The sequence below is a fragment of the Rhinolophus ferrumequinum genome, chromosome 21 (genome assembly GCF_004115265.2).
Source record: "Rhinolophus ferrumequinum isolate MPI-CBG mRhiFer1 chromosome 21, mRhiFer1_v1.p, whole genome shotgun sequence".
In the NCBI taxonomy this organism is placed as follows: Eukaryota; Metazoa; Chordata; class Mammalia; order Chiroptera; family Rhinolophidae; genus Rhinolophus; species Rhinolophus ferrumequinum.
The window spans coordinates 34,907,572-34,928,966 of NC_046304.1; the positions used below are offsets into that span (position 1 = coordinate 34,907,572).

The 21,395-nt window shown below is 40.3% G+C and overlaps 1 protein-coding gene across 3 annotated transcripts; it reads left to right on the forward strand.

The window, feature by feature from the left end:
- Nucleotides 1-1,194: 1,194 nt before the first annotated feature.
- Nucleotides 1,195-17,518, forward strand: CBX1 (chromobox 1). Of its 3 annotated transcripts, XM_033090705.1 has the most exons (6): nt 1,195-1,420; nt 12,277-12,453; nt 12,914-13,091; nt 13,673-13,767; nt 13,858-13,943; nt 16,046-16,181. In XM_033090705.1, exons 2-5 carry the CDS (start codon nt 12,314-12,316, stop codon nt 13,934-13,936), a joined length of 492 nt encoding a protein of 163 aa, XP_032946596.1. In that variant the 5' UTR covers nt 1,195-1,420; nt 12,277-12,313; the 3' UTR covers nt 13,937-13,943; nt 16,046-16,181. The 3 variants fall into 3 exon arrangements, with proteins under 3 accessions (XP_032946596.1, XP_032946595.1, XP_032946597.1); XM_033090704.1 differs by lacking the exon at nt 13,858-13,943 and having other exon boundaries at nt 16,046-17,518; XM_033090706.1 differs by lacking the exon at nt 16,046-16,181 and having other exon boundaries at nt 13,858-13,944.
- Nucleotides 17,519-21,395: the final 3,877 nt, after the last annotated feature.

Below are 21,395 nucleotides of genomic sequence, written 5' to 3' on the forward strand. Positions count from 1 at the left end.
TGGGCACTGGGAATAGAGTGATGACCAAGGCAAGCCAGGGGTTCTGACCTTACCACAGTTTAGGGTCCAAAAAACAAGACAGGCATTAACTAATGACAATAAAGTGGGGTGAATATTATTATGAGAAACTGAATTTCCATTTGAACAAATTTGGGGACAGTAATCTCGCTGAAACGAGAACTGAACCACTTGTCTCAAAGAATAACAAGTGTTAAAATAAAAAACAAATGGAGGCCAACCTTGAAACTTTCCTGGATTCAAAACTAGTTTAGTCATACAAGCAAAGCTTAATTTAGCTTGTTTTGTAAGACTAACTTGACCTGGATCTTTCTTGTTTATGCCACTGGAAATCATAAGCAAAACTTGAACTGTTTCCCAAGATTGATGTGAGGTAACCATTGACCAACTCCCTATCATTAAAGAAAATTCTTTTATAACCAATCACTGTTAAGAATAAACAGTCACTGCTTTCTTACTACATAATGCTTTACAACAACCTACCTCTAAGCTTCATTACATGCTTTGGTTTTAATGCTCCCAGTCGGTGTGTGTACAATAAATTTTTACTAATTACTATTTCAGTGATTCATTGGTTTTACTTTGGCTATTTCTGAACCTTTGACACAAGCATGGTTTTTACCTGTTTCTATATTTCTTTGGGGTGGCTGGATGTGGAGTGCTTATGGAGATAAGGGAATTCCGCACTGAAGCTATCCATTGGCGCAGCCAATGAAAAAGGGTAAATTCAGGATGCCATTACGACACCTACCAGGGAGACCTAACCTTGTGTAACGGCTCAAGGAAGGCCTCCAAGGGGAAGTAATCCAAACGCTAAGAAGTGGGAGCCTTACAGAGATTTGAGGGAGCGGAAATCGAGGATATCGTAGATTATTGGAGATTTGGTAAAGGTCTGGTGAGAAACCCTTTAAGGTTCAAAAATTTCGAGAATGTGAATTACTGTCCAGAAGTGGTTGGTTTTTTGGCCCAAGCATCAAGGGGCTCGCTTGTAAAAGCGCATGTTTTAATTTTCTAGGCAGCAACGTTCTTAAGCACATTCCACCAGCACTAGCTGTCTAAAAACTAAATCTCCCTGAAACCCTCGCAAACAGAGCGTGGCGGCGTAAGACGCGCGCAGCATTTCGGGCCCTGTAGTCTTGGGTGGACTTCGAGTCCCATAGTGCTGTGCGGCGGGTCGTCGCGTTTGCGCGGTGCGGGCGGCGGGCAGCGCAGAGTGCGAGGCTCTTTTGTTCGGCAGAGGGGAGGGCCGTTGGCCGGGGCCTGCGGTACGCCGCTTCAGTGAGGGGCTCGACCGCGGCCACCCGGCCTGTTGCTTTTCTGGGCGCCACTCCTCCGGCCCGCCCGACGCGACGCGCCAGTAGCGCGACACCGATTCTTCTCGGCTCTTGGGCGCTGCTCTGAGGTAAAGAGCCCGTTAGAGGCGGGGAAGAGGGGGTAGGGAGTAACGGGGGGTAGGCGCCCGGCGGCGGCGGGAGCCCTGGGTGAGGGGCCGCGCGTTCACTGCGGACGTTGGGAGACGGGAGCGCACCTGGGTCCCGCGCCCTTTCCGCGCGAGGCTTTTCGCCGCGCACAGAGGGTCGGCCACCCCGCGCCCGAAGGATGGAGAGGGCGGGGCGGCGTATCCTGAACCGGACATTACAGCTCTTCGGGGTGGGCCGAGCACTTGTGGGTCGCTCTTTGCGGCATGAGTAGACTTAAACAATGCTACTTGGGTTGAGTGAGCGGCTGCGGGATTGGGTTAGAGAGGAAAGACTTTACAGTACATTGGGAAGAAGACAGACTGGGCAGCCTTGATGCTTGGACATGCGTGGGGAGGGTTCACAGCTGAGAGACCTGAGGTTTAGAATTGTAACCTGAGAATTTGGGGTCCGGCCGGGGCTTTCAGAGGAATTTCTCCTGCAGGACTAGGGAGAAGTAACTTTGGTAAGTTATAAGAGGGGGCTGGGCAGCCCAAGGTGCCGCTGGAGGGGACAAGATCTGTTGAATAAATTGAGGAGTGGGCTAGGAGAAGGAGGGGCAGTTTGGTGCCTGGCTTGGCTCTAGAGGGGGAGGAGCTGTTAGGGTAAACGGGGCGGACGTCCCGAGAGTATTTCTGTAAGGTGAAGAGAAAAGAGGAAACCTGGCCGCCCTTCCTGAGGGTCCATACACGGTGGGGAGGCTGTAAGAATGTGTGAAGTAAGGATGGAACACGCTTTCTTCTCTTTTCCTACTATCTTCACTCTATGATTCCTGTAGGAAGTTTAGAAGGCCAAGTGCAGCACTTGCTTTGATTCAGAATTAGTTTTATAAGTTTTTATCTGGGATTGTTACTGGTCACAAAGGGCAGTGAAATTGTAGAAATGTGTGGGTAAGTTAAAGAGATTGTGAGAGGATGTGGGAAATTGGGAGACAGGAAAAGTTCCTTAGATCGTGAAATTTTTTTTCTTGGACTCTTTTTTTTAGCCAGCCTTTCCTTGCTGGGAAACTTGACTACAAAGTGAGCCATACTTTACCCCTTTTTCAAAGCTTCAGATGAAGGTTTTCATGAACTAGTGTTACATGCAGACATATAATGATTGGTTTAACTCGATTAAAGTGGAGTTTACCAAAAGAACAGTTATACTAGAACCTCTGGCCCAGGGAAAAGATAGCTTCCTCAGTTCTGTTAAGAATTATGTCAGCAGTTTGGAATAGTTCTAAAAGGCCCATGACTTTGGAATAGATGCTTGAACAATGGGGGAAATTAGTGCCTGTGTTCTTCTTTAGGTGCTTACAGACATTTATATAGAAAGTGGTGTGATTGAGGGACACCTTTTTGGAATGGTTGCCCCTTAATAAAACTTTAGGGCAGTTCAGGATCTTCAGTCATTTCTGACTTTCCCTGCGCTATTTTTCTTCACTGGCTGCTGTAACCTAAATTATTTTTCATTAAAAGTGTAAATAGCGTGTAGCCTGGTGCTTATAGCTTCTTGAATAAAGGAGACCAAGTAAGAATACCCTAGCCTTCTGTATTTTTGACTACAGGATACTAGTAATATTCTAATCATACTTCTAGAGAAAAGAAGCAACCATTGTATTTTCTGATCCATTTTAGTGACTAGAAAACTTTCTTTTTGAGTTCACACCATTTAAAGAGAGAATTGATGCACTTTTGTAATTTTTTAATAGTTTACCCATCAAAATCTCCCTTTTTCATGCATTTATCTCCAATGGTGTAACAGATTTTGCATTAGACTTGATAGATTTTCACTTCATAGGTTATTTCTTTAAAGAGTTTTGGAATAAATGCTAATGGCTAGTTTTGGGGCACACATAAGATGGGGCCATTCAAGTTCATTCAAGTCTCTGGCACATAGGCGGTTCAGATTGTTGAATGAATGGCTTTCTGAGAATTCCATGTGTTAGCAGAATGAATTAATTGTGCAAATTATGTAATCAGTTTGCCCGTCTTCGATCGATGACCTTTGGCAAAAAAACTGTTGCCTGTCTTAGCCTCGGTTTTTCATATACTCACCCTGGTATTAAGTACAGAAGAGGTATGCAGATTGTGCAAGTGACAATTTTCAGTACCTTAGGCGAGGACTAGGAGAGGCCCAGGTCCTGGGTTTCAACAGCAGGCTATATAGTTTGAATATTTTCTGTTCTAAAAGTATCTTGAAAAATCTTTTATGTCTTGTATACAGTTAAATAATATTTCCCAATAGCAATGTCTATTGAAAAATTGATTAGCCTTTCCAGGGTTAATTGGAGAAGTTATTCAAATATGGACAAAATTCAGATCCTGTCAGTAATTGAAGAAATTGTGTTAAATCATTCCTACCTTTAATTTTTATGATTTGCTGACCAAAAGGGGGCAACCTAATTTGTCTGTGAAATTGTGCTTTTCTCTTTAATAATACTAATACCGTGTTTCCCCGAAAATAGCTGGACTTCTAATGCATCTTTTGGAGCAAAAATTAATATAAGACCTGGTATATTATATTATATTATACCAGGTCTTATATTAAAGTAAGACTGGGTCTTATATTAATTTTTGCTCCAAAAGATGCATTAGAGCTGATGGTCCAGCTAGGTCTTATTTTCGGGGAAACACAGTAGCTAACACATCAAGGGCCTAATAGAACTATGGTGTTTGAGAGGTAAGGGTCAGTAATCTGGATTGGTTTTGTTAACTGTGAATGCTTTGGTCTCTGTTTTTAATTCAACTTAGTCATAATTCTGGTTTAGCTTTCTAATCATTTTTATTTCATCTTAAACTAAAAGATTTGCTTCAGGTATCACTGTGTCCTACTAATATTTGCAGATCCCTGTGGCCTCTCAACCCAAATCAGTAGTTCCATCCACATCATACACTGAAAGGAGGTTAGTCAAGTTTCCGGGTACACCTCAGATAATACGCTAATTTTATTCACACACCAGTATTTTAGTCCTAGATCCTGGAATTCAAAAGAAGGAATTCCTTTAAAATGAAACTTCTGCTCACTGGGGTATATGGCACAAGTTCTTGTTTTCTGCTCAGTCAAGTTTTCCATCTGGAAAGTGTTTGCCTCACAAGCAGCCACAGCTAACTAAGCAGCGTTTAGAAACATGAATCAGGAAGACTACAACCTGAATATATCACACGTCTTCACCTGCCTTCTGATGACTAGTACGTAGTTGCTAATGCTCAGCAAGGTACTTCTTTCTTGTTTAGGATTTGTAGGTCAGATTTCTCTGGCTGATCATTCCTTAAAAAGCTGGCAGCTTTGGACTTCTATTCCTTTACTGCCTGAGTCTGACATTCATCCTTCTTGCCCATGTAAGGTTCAACACCTTACACAGGGCCAGACCTATCTATCTTAATTGAGTGAGTGAAAGTAGAAACAAAATGCTTTGGGAACTACAAGGAAAAGAAATAATATTTGGGTAGGTTTTATGGAAGCTGTAGCATTTAAACTGAGTCTTGAAGGATGGGTAGGATTTTGACTGCTGCTCTGGGACAGGAGTACACTTCTTAATGAACAGGCCATGCATGGAGGGACGTGCAGGAGATGTTCAGGTTATAGTTTTCTGTTTTGACAGCAGTGCGGGTGTTATCAGGGAAGGCAGAGTATAGAATGGTGGGAACCAAAGGGTGTTAGTCGTTAAACATTGTGGAATTTGGCCTCTGTTTTAAGGAGGAGGAAGCCTTGTAGAAAATTTTTTAGCAGTGGCCTACCACTTTCCTATTAAGTCTACGCCCGCCCAAACTGGTTTACACACCATCTACCTCAGACATGCCTCATTGCTTTTGTTCACAACAGTTCCTTGGGCCAAATTGCCCTCCTCCACTCCACCTTTTCAAATGCTGTTGGAGTTTGGCTGCAATCCTAACATTCAAAACCTTTCCTAATCACCCTAGTCATTTATTCCTCAGGCCCCTGTAGTGCTTTTGTGGCTACTTATTATTGCTTATATTTCTTTTACTAATTATTAAATACTCTTTGTCATTTCTCCTATTGAAATGAACTTCAACTTTTTTACCTTTTTATGTTTTTATCATTCAGTCCTGGCTCTGTGTCTTACTGTTGGGAGACTTTAGGAAATTTTCTTTGCTTCAGTAAGCCTTTAGTTTCCTCATTTGTGAAATGGACTTAATAGAGTTGTTGTGAGGATTGAATTAAGTGCCTTTATATGCATTAGGTGTTAAGTATTCAATAAATGTTACTTATTATTATGTTATTATCACTTACCCTTAAGGGATTCTCAAAAGCCTGTACTTCTTGAGTGTCTCCACATCCCAATCGCCTGACCAAATAACTCCATTTGCCTGGGTCTGAGGGGGTTCCTGTAAGTGTGGAATTTTCCATGCTTTAGCCAAGGTGACTTAGACATCCTATGTTCCAACCAAGCACTTAGTAAATACTTATTGATTTGATTTTGTTTTTTAACAGATGGTATTAAAAGCTAGTGAAGCTGTAGTTATAAACTTTTATAGCTATTAATTGACTAGATCTTAAACCTCAGTTAGAGGCAAAACAGGGGGAAGGAAAACAAGGAATGGAAAAAGAGGCTAGAAAAAGAGGCTAGATGAAAGAAGGAATGAAGTGGGGAGTGATACGCACAGTAACTATCATCTGGTCCTTGCCTGCCACTGCCTCCGTCTACTTCTTTCAAACCTGGACACATTTCTGTTCCTCAAATAAAGCTTTTCTCACCATAACACTTGGAACCATCTACTCTCTAACCTGGTGTGTTTTTCTGATTTTTGCTGAGCTGTCTCCTTGTCATTCAGGTCCTTGTTTAAATGTTAATCTAAAGATATTTTCTTTATAGCATTTATCACTAGTTTTTTCTTGCTTACTGTCTGTGCCCTTGCTCTGTACATGCATGCGTGCACACTCCCACTCATGCTCACTCACTTGTTTCCATTAGAATATAAACTCTTAAGAGACCAGGGATTTTGTCTGTCACGTTCATCCCATTTTTCTAGCCCCTCATATAATAGGTGACCAACAGATAATTGTTAAATGAATACTACAGGAGCCTGTTCATAGGAATAGTTAACCTAAACCTAGTGTGGGGCTTCGAAGAAGCTTCTGACGGAGACATTTTCGTTAAGGGAATTGGTCAAGTGAAGACTGGTGCAAAGAGCAAGGTAGTTGTGATTAATATGTTAGGTACAGTGGTCTTCAGCTCAAATGCCCACAGATGATAATAATATGAAGAGCTCTGCATGTCTAAATCAGTGGCTAGTATTAAGAATTAATTGGGGGCGGCCGATGGCCCAGTTGGTTAGAGCACGAGCTCTCAACAACAAGATTGCAGGTTACCGCATGGGATGGTGGGCTGTGCCCCCTGCAACTAAGATTGAAAACGGTGACTGGACTTGGAGCTGAGCCGCGCCCTCCACAACTAGATTGAAGAACAACCACTTCGAGCTAGTGGGCCCTGGAGAAACACACTGTTCCCCAATATTCCCCAATAAAAATTAAAAAAACACAACAAAATGGCAAGAGGTGTTGGTGGCTTGGAAAAGGATGGTAGTAGTGAGGCTAAAAAAAGGTATGAATTGAAAGATATTTAAGGTATAAAATCAACAGGATTTAACAAGATACTGGATCCATGGAGGATGAGTGGGGAGAAATCAAGAAGGATTATAATATTTTTGTCTTGAACTCAGAGCTATATGAATTCTTAGAAAAACCATTGTTCATTTAATTGGATGATTGGCTTTTTTTTTAAATATATATGTAAAATCTGAGCCTGAAGTTAAAAAGTCTGATGTTTGTTAGAGAACTTTACCGTATGGATCATCAAAACTGATTTTTGGTATTGACATAGGTCTTCAGAAATCTTAAAATTCTTTTTGCAATTAAATTATTTTGTTGAAATTTTCCATTGTTTGTATCCAAAATTTACTTCCTTTTTCTCACCTATCTTATCTACATAGGAAGATGTATTCCTTTTGCCATTTACTACAAGAGTTTTGTTACTTTATTTTCCTGCCTGGGCCAGATAAAAGGAAGAGGACAAGAAATTCCTACCCTTTAGGTATATGAAATGTGATTTCTCAGTTTCTGGCAGCTCTTCTGTCTCAGTCTTTCAAATAATGAGATCTTGGTTTCTGTTCTGTAATTATTGATTTCATTTATACCAACCAGACCTGGATCTTTCTTGAGTGTGTTCTGGAGCTTCTCTGCTGTTTTGAAAAACCAAGCCATGAATTTCTGCTATATACATAGGACAAAAGTGGTGTTTTTTTTATATCATTCTTAATGCACTGCATTTCAGAGAGCTATCCCTAAGCTTAAAGCTGTAAATAATCTAATGAAGTAGGGCATGTATGCAAACATATAAATAGATAATTAATGCCAGAGTCATAAAAGCTTACCTCAAAGGAATCCCATGAGGGTTATTACATCTATTTTACAAATGAGGAAACTGAGTTATGGAGAGAGAGAGTGTGTGTGTGTGTTGAGAGGTCAGGGACAGGAAAGATATGCTTCTGGTGCTCATACTAGCCTTTTTTTCCTCTCTTAAAAAGAGCTGAGTTCATGACTGTTGCTTCAGATTTACACCATTTCTGGACTCATTGGGACACCAAAGATGTATTTTGGTTTCTTAAAATTGGCTTTTTTCTCAGTAGTTGTATCCAGCCTACTTGCTAGGTGTTTTAACTTCAAAAATTCTGTACCATCTAGCACTTGTCAATTTCAAAGACTCAAGACTGCAGGGGCACTAAAAGCCAAAGCTTTGTTACTGGTTGCTGATTTAATTAACAATAAATACCTTTATATTCCAGTAACCAATTAAAAAAAATCATTGTGGTGGGTTTTTTTTTTTAAACAGTGATACCTTCCAATGTCTTTTCTGAAAGAACATCGTCAGTCACCTCCTTATTTACTGATGACAAATAAGGAGGTTGTAGGGAGGTTCCATCTCCAGAGACCTCTTTGTCCTTTCCTGGCAGAAGCCTGGAGGAGCTGGCTCCTAGTTCTGTGTGTGTAGCCTAGTTCTGTGTGTGTAGCAGGGACAGCTCTGCTAGGAGATGTCCTTACTGGAGTACTGTGCTCTTTGTATGACCTGAGATGATTTATTTAATGTAAATCTGTTCTGTTATCTATGAGGTGTCAGTACCATCTGAATGGCTTGTTTCGCAGGATGGTTTTGTAAATCAGATGAGATAACGTGGTAGCACTTTATACACTGTAACATGCAAACAAATGTAAAATATTATCTTTCTAGGCATCTTAAAATGTGGCAGACCCAGTAAATACTTAAGTAAAAGTTATAGCAGCTTAATTAACTAGGTTTAGGTCTGCAACCTCATGATACAAACTTTGAGAAGACTTGTCCAAGGATTAAGATTGCTGACTTACTCTAGAATTGTTCGCTCTTGTGTATATCTCTTGAGATGTTCTTTTATATATTTTGCCCCTTTGTTCAATAATTTTGATGTCATAACTTAGTTGCCAGGGGGGATGACCGGTTAGCTCAGTTGGTTAGAGCGTGGTGCTAGTAGCACCAAGGTTGCCGGTTCGATCCCCATATGGGCCATTGTGAGCTGTGCCTGCCTTAAAAAATAATAATAATAATAACTTGGTTGCCAAGATGCTTACGGGGAGCAGCAAAAGGCCTGTTAACTAAAGGCACTTTTCCATTGTGTACTGATCTGAGTGACTTTGAAATTTCCATGCCAAGCAATTCCAATTTGAGAGCTCTCCTTCCAGATATCTCTGCTGGTGTTTGGAGACTGCCATCTTCAGAGAAGGGGGGCTTTCTCTTGAAATAATCCATTTGGAAACTATGAGAATAGCTGGCACTTCATAATATTTAAGGGGGCTCTTGGCTTTTCTGAAGGTACTAGATACAATAGGAAGAGTGGGTTGCGTATTTAATATACTTCTCTACTAATTTTGAAAACAGCTTATTCAGGACCCTAGAGAACTACCAATAAATAAGAAAAAAACTCACATTGGGAAGCCTGGCTGAGAAGCACTAATATAAAGAATCCAATTGGAGGCAGATGCTGTGATGAGCCAGATAAAAAAGCTCAGAGAGAAGCAGGAGTGTGTTTTGTATATTCTTCACTTATTTGAGTTGTTGTTAGGACAATGATGTGAGTGAGTAAAGATGAAAATCAAGAGGTCTTACTTTAGATTTCCCCATTTGGGAGGTTTTCTTCACTAACCGAAAGGATTTTATTCTTACTCTATTCTGACTCTTACTCCTTGGGGGCCATACGAATGCACAGAGAGAAGAAGCCTGCAGTAGCTAGAGCTGAGCCAGGCCAAAGCTGTCATGGCCATTGGGGTCATAGTAGCGGGATCAGATGGACAGTACTCAGTACCGCTTCTTGTCTTTCCTTCCTTCCTTCCTTCCTTCCTTCCTTCCTTCCTTCCTTCCTTCCTTCCTTCCTTTTGATGATCTTATTTTGTTATTTTTTAAATTAAATTTATTGGGAGTAACATTGGTTAATAACGTGTAATTTTCAGGTGTACAAGATTATAATTCAACATCTGTATACTCAACTGAGTGCTCCCCACCCAAAGTCTAGTTTCCTTCCATTACCATATATCAATATTTACTTTCTGAAATTTAATTATTTGGAAGAGGGATTATTAGCGGACAGTAACTATTTTGGGATCATCTGTAACCCATTGTTTACCTTCTGCCTATTGAGAAAGGGAGTATGTTCCAATTTCCAAGCCCAAATTAATGAAAGGAGTTGTGGTAGCCTTTGTTATCTAAAGGTGATTGTCCATTTATTTTTCTCTGCACTTGAACCAAAGACTGATGGTGAATCTTGCCACCCCTTCAACCAACAGTGAAAAGCAAACAAAGAGTAAGTAGTACTTGTTCTTGGGAGAAAACACTATTGCATTTATCCAAAAGGAAAATTGGATATTTCTTTCCTCGTAAAATAACACTTGTCGTATGACAATCAGAATTCTAAACACATGAAAGTATCTCCCTCCAGGAAGAGGCACAGCCTCTGAATCCAGAGGCACAGTGAAGCTAGCTAAGAGTTAGCCAAAGATTACATGCAATCCACTGATCAGTCTGTTCAGTAACAGAGGGAAAGGAGACTCATGTGGCACTTTCTCTAAAAGATAAGAGGGGTTGGGGAGGCAAGGCAAGCACAGTCTTCAGTATGAAAATGGAGAGGAAGTGTTGAAAAATACTCTTAGCACAGATACGTGTTTTGAAGTGGGGTGGCTTGGGTGTTGCCTTGTTGGAGATAGGCCACACTAACAGCACCTGAGAAAACATTGTTTTGTGCCGCTCGGCAAAAGTTCAGAGTACCTTGACCTTTACCTACATTTTTTCTTACCAAACATTAAGCTTCAGGAAGGCAGGGACCATTTCTTGTTCTCTTGAATATCCAGTATCCAGCAGTGTCTAGAATTTTCTAGTATCCAAACAAATGTTTGTTTTTTAATTAAGTCAGCATTGCTCATATATACAGACATGGGAATATTTCAGAGTAGAAACCTAAGCATCTGTAGATAATAGAAGTGATTCATAATGATGATCCTGACTTTCACGAGAAGTTTATTATAGTACTTCATATAGTCCACATATAGATGGACTCTTTCTAAAATACGTTCTGTTTTTACCGGCCAACTTTAAAGTATTTTGAAGATTTCTACTTAAGTTAGACTCCTTTTCCCAAGGATGCTAAGAAGAACCAGTTTAACCCCAAATTGGCATGGTGTTAAATTCAAACATGGTAGTATAACTTCTTTCTTGTTTGGATTATCAGCCATACTCTTGATTTTTTTTTGTATCTCATTTTGGGCAACTGTGATCCATCAATTAATTTGTAGATTTGGGCTAGTTTTGTAGAGCAATTTTGTTGTATTGATATCTTACGGCGCCACCTACTGACACAGATTGGTAAACATAAGGCTTTAAACCTAACAGCTGTCAGTCATAGGACTAAAGAAAAAAAGATTTATAGAGGACTAGAATTTTAGCACTGGAAAACTCCTTAGAGGTTTCACCTGATGATGTACTTTACAAAAGAATAAACTCAGGTTCTGTTATCTGTGATACCTACCTTTTTTTCCTCCACTCATTTTCCAAATTATTGCAGTGTACTAGTTCAGAGAATTTCATGGTCATCTTTTGTGTGTGTGGCCATTTGGTCATTTTTGTGAGTCTTTCTCAGTCTTAGAAATAAACTAAGTAGAATGAGAAGTTAACAAGAAACTTATGAATTGTAAATTAATTAATGGTGGCATTCATAAAAGACTGCATAAAGAACCTTAAGGGGACTTGAAAGAGGGAACATCTTAACAAGAATGGATTGTATGCACATACAAAAGGGAAAATTAAACTAGATGTTAACTAGATGACAAACTATTTCCCACAGTAAAAATTCAAGTGCAGTACTGTGATGAAATAGGAGAACGTATGGATCAGAGGATTATATATGACGAAGTTTGGTGTATATGCCTTATTTTTAGGAGGACTGATTTTCTTTCAATTTAATATATTTTAGATACCATGCTTTATAGTCAAAGGGGTATTGGGAACTTTTTAGCTTAGAATAGATGAAAAAGTTTTGAGTGGGTATGCAAGAATAAAAAGGTTTTGCTGTGAAATTAGTTGGGGCTGTTTTATGAACTAACTTTCTAGCTGAATAAATCAGAAAACTTCATTGTGTATTGAAGATGAATAGGCATAGCACTTAAAATAAGCAGCACACACTATTAAAGTTATGTGATGTTCCTGCTTTTCTTACCATTCAGATATTCACCTAACCAAGAAAAGTGTGCCCTTATGTCCTTTTTATTTCCTTTATCATTTTAGCAGCGTCACCCTTTATACCAGGAAGCTGGCGGGCACTATGGGAAAAAAACAAAACAAGAAGAAAGTGGAGGAGGTGCTAGAAGAGGAGGAAGAGGAATATGTGGTGGAAAAAGTTCTTGACCGTCGAGTGGTAAAAGGCAAAGTGGAGTACCTCCTAAAGTGGAAGGGGTTCTCGGAGTAAGTTTCACCGACTTGGGTGAATCCATTCATTTAGTCACCAACTATTTCTCAGGAGTCTAGTAACGTGCGAAGCCTGAGGTACTCTGGGTACAGTGTGACTCAAGTGTGGCCTTTACGGCTTAGAGCCTAGGAAAAAGAGCTATCTGTGCAAAGTGCTGTAATGCAAGACAGTGATTTCTATGGAGCAGTTTTGTGTGTGGCTTTAGACTGATCCAAGTGTATAATGAGAAAGGAATTGTCCTTGGAAAGAGGCAGGTTTCTAAACTTTGAATTTGTATGCCCCCCACCACCCCTCAAGAAATTTTCGCTTTGCCCAGTTCTTGGGCAAAATCTAGTTACTCATTATTGTTAACTCCTCTTTTCCAAGGAAGCAGCTCTCGTCCTCTGGTGCTTCTCCTTTGTATGAGTATGCTACCTTTGGGTGGAACGTGTGACTCACTGTGCCCTCTGATTTCAGTGAGGACAACACGTGGGAGCCAGAAGAGAACCTGGATTGCCCCGACCTCATTGCTGAGTTTCTACAGTCACAGAAAACAGCACATGAGACAGATAAATCAGAGGGAGGCAAGCGCAAAGCCGACTCTGATTCTGAAGATAAGGGAGAGGAGAGCAAACCAAAGAAGAAAAAAGAAGAGGTAAGACTAGGAGTGAGAATTGTTCCTAGCCAGAATTCTTACTGCTGCCACAGAAGCTGAAAGCCAGACCATTTCACACTTTTGTTCTCCTGCTTCTTGGATGTCAGCAGCTGTCTCTCAGTCCTGGAATCTTAGGTAGGCTAATGCTTACAGAGTTTTTGGGGGCTCACTCTTTTGAAGCCTCATAATCTACTCTTATTTTATCAGAGGTTCCAGAATAATTCATTTCCTGTAAGTAGATAGCTTTCAATGTTTTAATCATTATAGGTTTGAGATAACTATATTAATTTATTCAGTACCTTAAAGTAAATTATCTTTTGAGGGTGAAGAAACCATTGTGAACATTTATTTTGCTTGAGATATACTTGTATGTCCATTTTTACATGCTGGGAAACCTCAAGTACTTCAGACCTTGATGGGATAATTGCTTAGAACAATTCTAAAAGGCCTGTGACTTAGAGCCATGATGTTAGTGAAATACTGGCAAAAGAATTTGAACATTTTAATCAGAAACAGGAGTGGCTCCAGTCTGGATAGCAATCCATAGAGTTAAAATTGTTCTATTCGTCTGGTTTTTGCAGTCAGAAAAGCCACGAGGCTTTGCCCGGGGTTTGGAGCCAGAGCGGATTATTGGAGCTACAGACTCCAGTGGAGAACTCATGTTCCTGATGAAATGGTGAGTTTGCCAATGGCTCTGTGTGGTTGTTTTTTTCTTCTCCCATTTGTTCCATGCCAGAGGAAAAGAGCTGGACCTTCGAAATTCCAGTCACCCAGGTGTGAAATCTTTAAGATGGCATAGTCCTTCGATAGTGACCCTCGGCCTGACTGCCAGCCTGGACTCATGATTTACAGGTAGGGGCCCTTAGGATTCTCAGATCTTTGCCCATTTTTTTTAGGAGGTGGGAGAAAACCTAGAATGGAGAGGGTGTGGGGAGGAATCACATTTCACTTCTTGTAAGTGAAGGAAAACAATATGAAATGTGATTGAACCACCCTCCCCTCCTGCCACCTCCTTAATAAAGATCGGCTGGCCCCAGGATCAGACATTCTGTTAACTTCTCAGCATTAGGAAAGAATTTCTGTAGCTCTTCCCTTGTCCTTGACTGTGAACGATCCTTTCCAATTTGTACGGATTCTACAATTCCCGGATCAGCCAGCAGGGGTCAGAAAGGTCCCTTTTCTATAAACTGAGTTTAGAGCAAGCCTCCTTTTGTCCATCATAAGTATAAACACCAGTGGTGGTAATGCTCCATGAAACAGCTTAATGGACACAGTTATCTGGAGAATCTTAAGAACAGTAATTAACCCAAAATTCTCTATAATTTCCCTACTCTCTGTCCAAAAGGAAGGCTTTCTCCCCCACCCGCTTGTTTTTTTTGCTTGTTGAAAATGCTTGTGCTTCCCCGCCCCAGTAGAGCTCAATCATTATTTTGTAAATAAAACTTGAGTGAATAATTCTAAGCCTTTGCCAATGAAGGCAGCATTCTAGGTGCTTTGTCCTTTTGTCATTGTAGAACCTTCTCTGAAACTCATATCTGTACTAATTCCTCTCCTTTAGAAGGTGGCCAGAGAGGCCTCTCTTTAACACCACTGAAGCCTGTTCACAACTAGCTGAACCTGTTTTCTTCCTATGCATTCCCTAGGTGTTTACTGAATCTGACCTCCTTCTAGCTGATTTATTGCTAGCCTGGAGGAGAAAAGTTCTTTTTTTTTTTTTTTTAAGTTCAATTTTAGGGTGTTGCATATGGAGGGAAAGAATTGATTCCGGGAGTTAGTCAATCCAATTAGAATACATGTTGTCTGCATGTGACCAGTCTGAATTACAGTAGTATCCCCCTATTGCTTAAGATTACACTCCTTTGGTTGACTCACTGCTGTGTGTAAAAATTATAGCTGAATATAACTCTACAGATTAAGATTAATGTTGGTTATAGAACCAAGATCATTTTAAAGTGATTTTCCTGGAGAGTGCAAATACTTGTCCCGTTCCAAAAATAGCAAATATTTCTATGCATGGAAATGACTGAACTTACATCAGAGGGTGTTGATGAATTGTCACCAAGGGGCAGCGTGCTTCAGGTTCCCGTACTGTTACATTCCTTTCCCTCGCATTCACTTGAGTCTGTTGTTCAGAAACCTACCTTTCCTAAGCTTACTCTTTGGTTCTGTGTGGCTTTGGTTTACCTGTTGCTGGGTTTCTGGAAGTTTTAGTGGTGCTTCATCAGCGATCCTATCATATCTGCTGCCTGCCCTTTGCTTCTACTTCCATCTAGGACATTCCCAATGACCTGAAGATAGCGCTTACTCCTGTGTCCCTTGTAATATGGATGTGATTTTCAAATTTTGAGAACATTTTAAAATTCAGAAGAATATAGAGAATTATGTAATAGTTCCTTCACTTTCTGCCTCCCAGTGTTGAAACACCATTTCAAAGCATCAGGGAGTTGTGGCATGTCTCTGTGAGCATGGCATTTGGTAATGTTAAATTAGGAGTCAGCAAGAAAGTATCCACCTGCATTGTCTCTGGCCAGTGTCATATTGGTGTTAAATCTTATCCTACACGGTATAAAATCTTGTTACCAAGCCAGGATCTCTCCATGGGCTCGTAGCAGCTGGGCTGTGGCTTTTGGAAGAGGGTGGTAGCCTTTCTTCTTCCCTCAGAGAATCTGAGAGTCATACCTTTTTTGGCCTTTCCTAGAGGTTTAGATGTGACAGATTGTGTTAGGTGACCTAGCTTTTGACAAAGCTATCCCGAAGGGATTTTTCAATAGCAAAAGATCTCCAAAGATGTCACTTGATTAAAAGCTGCCAGTAAATGCAGCTTGGGCCATGTTGGCACCCTTCCCTAGTTTACTCTTCTGGAATTAATATTTTTAAAGCCCTGTCCCTGGGTGATCCAAGTTGGGAGGCCACTAGCACCTGGCCTCAAAGTCTCTCTGTGCTTTGTTCTGCAGGAAAAACTCTGATGAGGCTGACCTGGTCCCTGCCAAGGAAGCCAATGTCAAGTGCCCCCAGGTTGTCATATCCTTCTATGAGGAAAGGCTGACGTGGCATTCCTACCCCTCGGAGGATGATGACAAAAAAGATGACAAGAATTAATTCTCTTGAGTACCAGCCCCTGTCACATCTGACTGTGGGTTTCAAGTGGGGAGAGGAAGGAGTTCTACTTGTGTTGACACCATAGAGGTGGCTTGAGAAGATGTCCTTTGAAGAGCCAGTATAGTTTCTGTGCCCTACAGCAGCCCAAGTGCTTTAAAGCCGCTCCATGCTGTGTAGTTTGCACACTCATCCCAGTGGAGGGGAAGGAGGATAAGTGTTTCAAGGCAGCCCGTTCTGCACTTTGCTGAGAAAAGCAAAGGGCCTTCTATGAAGGACAAAACTTGCAGAATGGGTGTATGGGAGAGCAAAAAGGTACTGCAGATCTTCAAAGAGCATCTCCACAATCCACAGCCTTCTTCCCAATAGTGTTAACTCTGCATTTTTACAGCGTAGCATGTGTGTAGTTTTTGGCTATTACTGGTGTATTATTTGGGTGTGGGAGGGATGGGGTGGGAAGGAAGGGAGATGGGTAGGATCGTTTTTGTTAAAATTGGGCCTGATCGGGGAAATGAAACAATGGAAAGAACAACTAATGATTTGGTTCTGTGTCCAAAATATTTTATCTTTTCACAAAATGTCATTGGCAATCTAAATAAGGACTGTGAGAGACTGTTTAGAAGCTGTGAATGCCTGAAACTTATAAGCCACGGTGTTCCCTGCCTGAGCTTAATGCTGTTCCCAACAAAAGACTAACAACGCTGCCATTTTGGGAATGGAAACTGGTTAAGGAGGGAAAGTCTTTTATTGGAGCGTATACAAAGGCAGATCATTCTGTCTTAGAGGTGCTAATTGCTAATTATTAAAATTGACAAGTCCCTTTTCCAATTGTTAAGTTATAAATATTAGCTTGTCCATCCAAGCCACTGGCTGAAGTATCTAGGGAGGGGAAGAGGAGGGGACATGGGAGGTGTGAGAGTAAAGGGAAGGGCCCATGCTCTTGGAACTTCTATGTTTTTTGAACCTTGAACTCTGAAACCATTGGTGGCAGGGTTCAGTCACTGACAGCACAAGTTTATCGAATCACTTCAAGAGTTGGATTATTTCAAAAGACCTGGTCTCAGAAGAAGACTAAACTTTCATACTGGGGCAGTGGTTCACTTTAAAATACAAAACTTTTTTAATCCTAAGAATTAACTAATACCCAAAATACTGTCTTGAATTATGAAATCCATCAGTTCTTGACATCATCTAGACCTATATCTAGAACTCCATTGTAAAATCTTTTTAGGCATGTGTTAGGTTTCTGTGAAAACTTTGTTTAAATGTAAACTTCATACCACACTGTCAGTTTTTGTTTTAATAAAACTATATAGATTTATAATCCTTGATTTCTGTCTTAAGTCATGCCAGAAACCCTCCTTGCCTTTTATTCCTTACAGGTTCAGCCTGTTGGAAACATTTTCTACAATTGGATAGTTTTAGTTCTTGAACACTATAAGCTTGAAAATCTGACACCTGGCCTGAATCTTTGAGTGGTCTCACCACATTAATTGAGTAAATATTTACTGAGCCTTTATAATTGCTACAGAGATGGTAAATATTGTCACATCACTCCGTCTTCATATTGCTCAAAGGTTGTTTGTTTGTTTAGTACTCTGTGACCTGAGAGCAATTGCAAACTATGATATGTTTGGAAACACGGGTTTTGAGTTAGGTTTAGCTCCTGGCTCATGTATGTCATAGATTTGTGTGACTGTAGCTAAAGTCAACTTCCCCAGAATTTTCAGGAATTGGCCCGGTGTTTGACCACTGAATTAAAATGTCATCTATTTTCTTAACATCATTTTCTGCCTATAATTTAGAACCAAAATGGGACTAGGCTCTTGTAGTTTATCAAAGGAAAACAGAATTTCTACTGAGTGCAAATCAGTGTGACAGCTCTATAGTACAACGCGTTTGTTTCAAATAAATTGACATAGATACAGTTTTTTCCAAAAGACTCCTAGGAGTTTGGGGAGAGTAAGTAAAGTGGAGCTGGGAAGGCCTTTCTGTGCAGAGGTCTTCAGTATGTCCTTGTCATTGCAGCAGCAGAACAGTCAGTAGCTAGGTAAGAGAATTGGGGTGAGATGGGCAGGGGTGTTGGGGTTCTGTCGTGCAGCATGAGATGCACTGAAAGTAGCTTTCAGCCTTGGTGTGTGTCCAGAATGGGCTGCTATTCAGCTTTAGCCTTAACCTTCGGAACCTACTTCATTGTCATTTCTGACATTTCTGAACTCTTGTAAAACCCTATCATTCTTTCCAGGGAAGACACTGAATTGATAATGCATACAGTGAAAATTGAAGTGGAGATAGACATTCACAATTTTGTTTTCTTTAAAAGCCAATTATCACATTTCTAGATTCAAGGTTTAAGGATAAATTTTTCTCAAGTGATCACTGAAGCCACAAATGCATGCAGAAATGTTAGAAATAAAAAAATATACAAATATATACATACATAGGTGGTGGGGTTATTTTTCCTGCAAGACACTTGTTTTTCCAGCTATTTACCAAACCAAATCTTAAGTCACCTTAAGAAAGTATTCGGAGAGTATTTCCTCATGCAGTATGAAACGTGTTTGTCAGATGGCTTCAATGAAATTGTATCCCCATAGACCTCTTGCCCAGGAATTTAAGAGGAGATAGGTTATTACCTTAGTTATAAAAGGAGAACTTACTGATACGGTAACAGTATTAGAAGCGTCTTACACTGGTAGAGCCACGCAGCAAAATACCTTGCTCCTGCTGTCTTCAGTTGACTTCCAAGTACAATAAGTGACCAGTATAATAATCCCAGGATCATTCTTAACCAGCTGACCGTGCTCGGGAATAATTATTTCTGCTTTTCAGTGTCATTTGAAACTTTTGACTACTGATTTTAAGTAATTTTTAATAGTTGTTTTTAAGTTCTTATTTTCAAATATAATCTTATTCCAGAGCTCATTCACACTCAGCTCAGTTTGATTTTAACCCATGACCTTTGATATTTAGCCATGTGTGCTCGGCACATTTTTATAGTCTGTGGCCTGTGGCCTTGGGAATCTGTTATAATTATTTCCCTCATACAGAAAGGGAAAATGATAGAGGAAATTGCTACTCCAAAATAATTTGGTGGAACTAGAACTCTGAAATGCAAAATTTTCTGCAGTGACTACAGATGCTGAACTATGTATGGATCTGGGTTCTGTCTGAGATGAAATTAACCTGATCAAGTTATCTGATTGGTATTAGTATTAATCTGATCTGCAAGTTGAATCTTCTCATGAGGATGTTCTCATTTAAAAATTTAGAGATGAGAGGACTGAACTAAGTCCAGACTCAGTGTTCTTCCTCCTCTAGAATTTGAAATACTGCTATCACTCACAGGCCAGCATACAGCCTAGTAAAGGAAGGAATCTTGACTTCATTGTAGCAGTAAGAAGCAATCAAGCAGAAGCATCCTGGTGCTCAGGCGTGTGGTTATGAAGTTTGATAGAGGAGCTTAAGATCCGCAGACAACTATCAGTCTGAAGTGTCCATCATCCTTGGTTTGACTGTCCAGCATTGAGGTTTTCTCCAAAAGTTACTGCTTTCGTAGCCAGTGTGTTCAAATTGTTCATATCTCTTATATGGATGACTTTTAATCGATTTGGGCTTTGAAAGCTTCCCACTGAATAAATTGCTGAATATTAAAAGCAAATGAAATCTAAAATACAACCATCCTGCTGGGATTAAAAAGCATAGTTGGCCCTGCTCTGTAGGGGCAAGTACAGCAGTACAGTTGACCCTTGAACAGTGTGAGGCTTGGGCCCCGATGCCGCCCCTCCAAAGCTGTATATATATAACTTGACTCTCCAGAAACTTAATAGCCTGCTGTTGATCAGAAAAGCCTTACCGATAGTCGATTAACACATATTTTGTATATGTATTATATAGTGTATTCTTATAATAAAGCAAGCTAGAGAAAATTGTTACTAAGAAAATTATAAGGAAAATATATTTACAGTATTTACTGAAAAAAATCCACATATATGTGGACCCGGGCAATTCAAACCTATATTGTTCAAGGGTCACCTGTCGTCTGTTTCTAAGGCATTTGGTTTTTTTTTCCTTAGGCCAATGAGGTGGCAGAACTCCTAAGGTAAGGCTGAAACATTAAGTTTACAGTATATGTTGACAATTCAGTTCAGTAGTTTTTGTTTATATTAAATAGCTTGTGTTAAAATAGTCAACAGCAGGTCTGGGTCTGCATTGTGACCTGTTGGTTTGCATGGTGCTTTGTGATAGTACCAAAGGCACTGTTTACCCCACATGGATTTTTCAGTCCTAGTTGACTTTGACCAATCCTGCCCTGTGTATTGTTGGCGTAGCTTGGGGTCAGGCTAGGTAACTTTGGGGCCTGGCTCTGGGACAGGGGCCCATTGTTTCAACTACTGCTTCAGCCTCTTCCCTGATTGGAAGGTTTAAGACAACCTAATTTGCCTAATTAATGTTTAAAACAAAAGACAGAGCACCAACTCTTTGGTCTTTTCTCTACCCTCTCCCCAAGTGAACTAGGTTTTGTTTCCTTGGTTGAAATAGCATCTGGAATGAAGTAACAAATACTATGCGATCTATCTCCATTCTGCAGCTCAAGTCAGACTGGACAAGAACCAACTTTTAAGACTTTTTGTTGGTACTTTTTTGCGTACTCAAAAAGGAAGACAAGTTTCTAACTGACTGATTTTGAAAATACACCTCTTTAGCAAGGTTCCATACTCTCCTCGAGAGACAACTTGTGCACTAGATTCTGTTTCTTAACTAGTTCAGGCAAATGTGAACTTTCAAAGAATTCCTGGACAGAACAAGGCCTAGAACCCAGATCAGGTGTTAAATTTCACATGTATCCCCCAGAGTCCCGCATGCTTTTTTTCTCCACTATGAACTTCAGAAACAAAGGCAAGGAGGATGGCTGACCTCTGTGAAAAGAAGTGAAAGGAGCATTACTGTCCTTGGTACACTGACAAAATGACAAGTCAAAGGTCTGTGGGTCCCTATTCACTTCCCAGAAGGATCAGTGACAGGAAAACAAGGCTTAACGACTTAGAATAATCAAGCACCTGGGTATTGCTAGAGAATTTCTACACTTGGCTGGGAAAATGACTTCCAGAGACGCAGACATTAATCTAGTCCCCTATGTTTGTACATGGACAGCATCAATAAGGAATGGATTTCTGGCTGGTAGTGCCCTAAAACTACTGATTTAGT

What these genes read in the sequence shown, in the direction of transcription:
- CBX1 (XM_033090704.1), top strand. Translation starts at nt 12,314, where the DNA reads ATGGGAAAAAAACAAAACAAGAAGAAAGTGGAGGAGGTGCTAGAAGAG. An exon ending in AAGTGGAAGGGGTTCTCGGA is followed by an intron (nt 12,454 to 12,913) that starts GTAAGTTTCACC and finishes CTCTGATTTCAG; the next exon opens with TGAGGACAACACGTGGGAGC. An exon ending in CTCATGTTCCTGATGAAATG is followed by an intron (nt 13,768 to 16,045) that starts GTGAGTTTGCCA and finishes TTTGTTCTGCAG; the next exon opens with GAAAAACTCTGATGAGGCTG.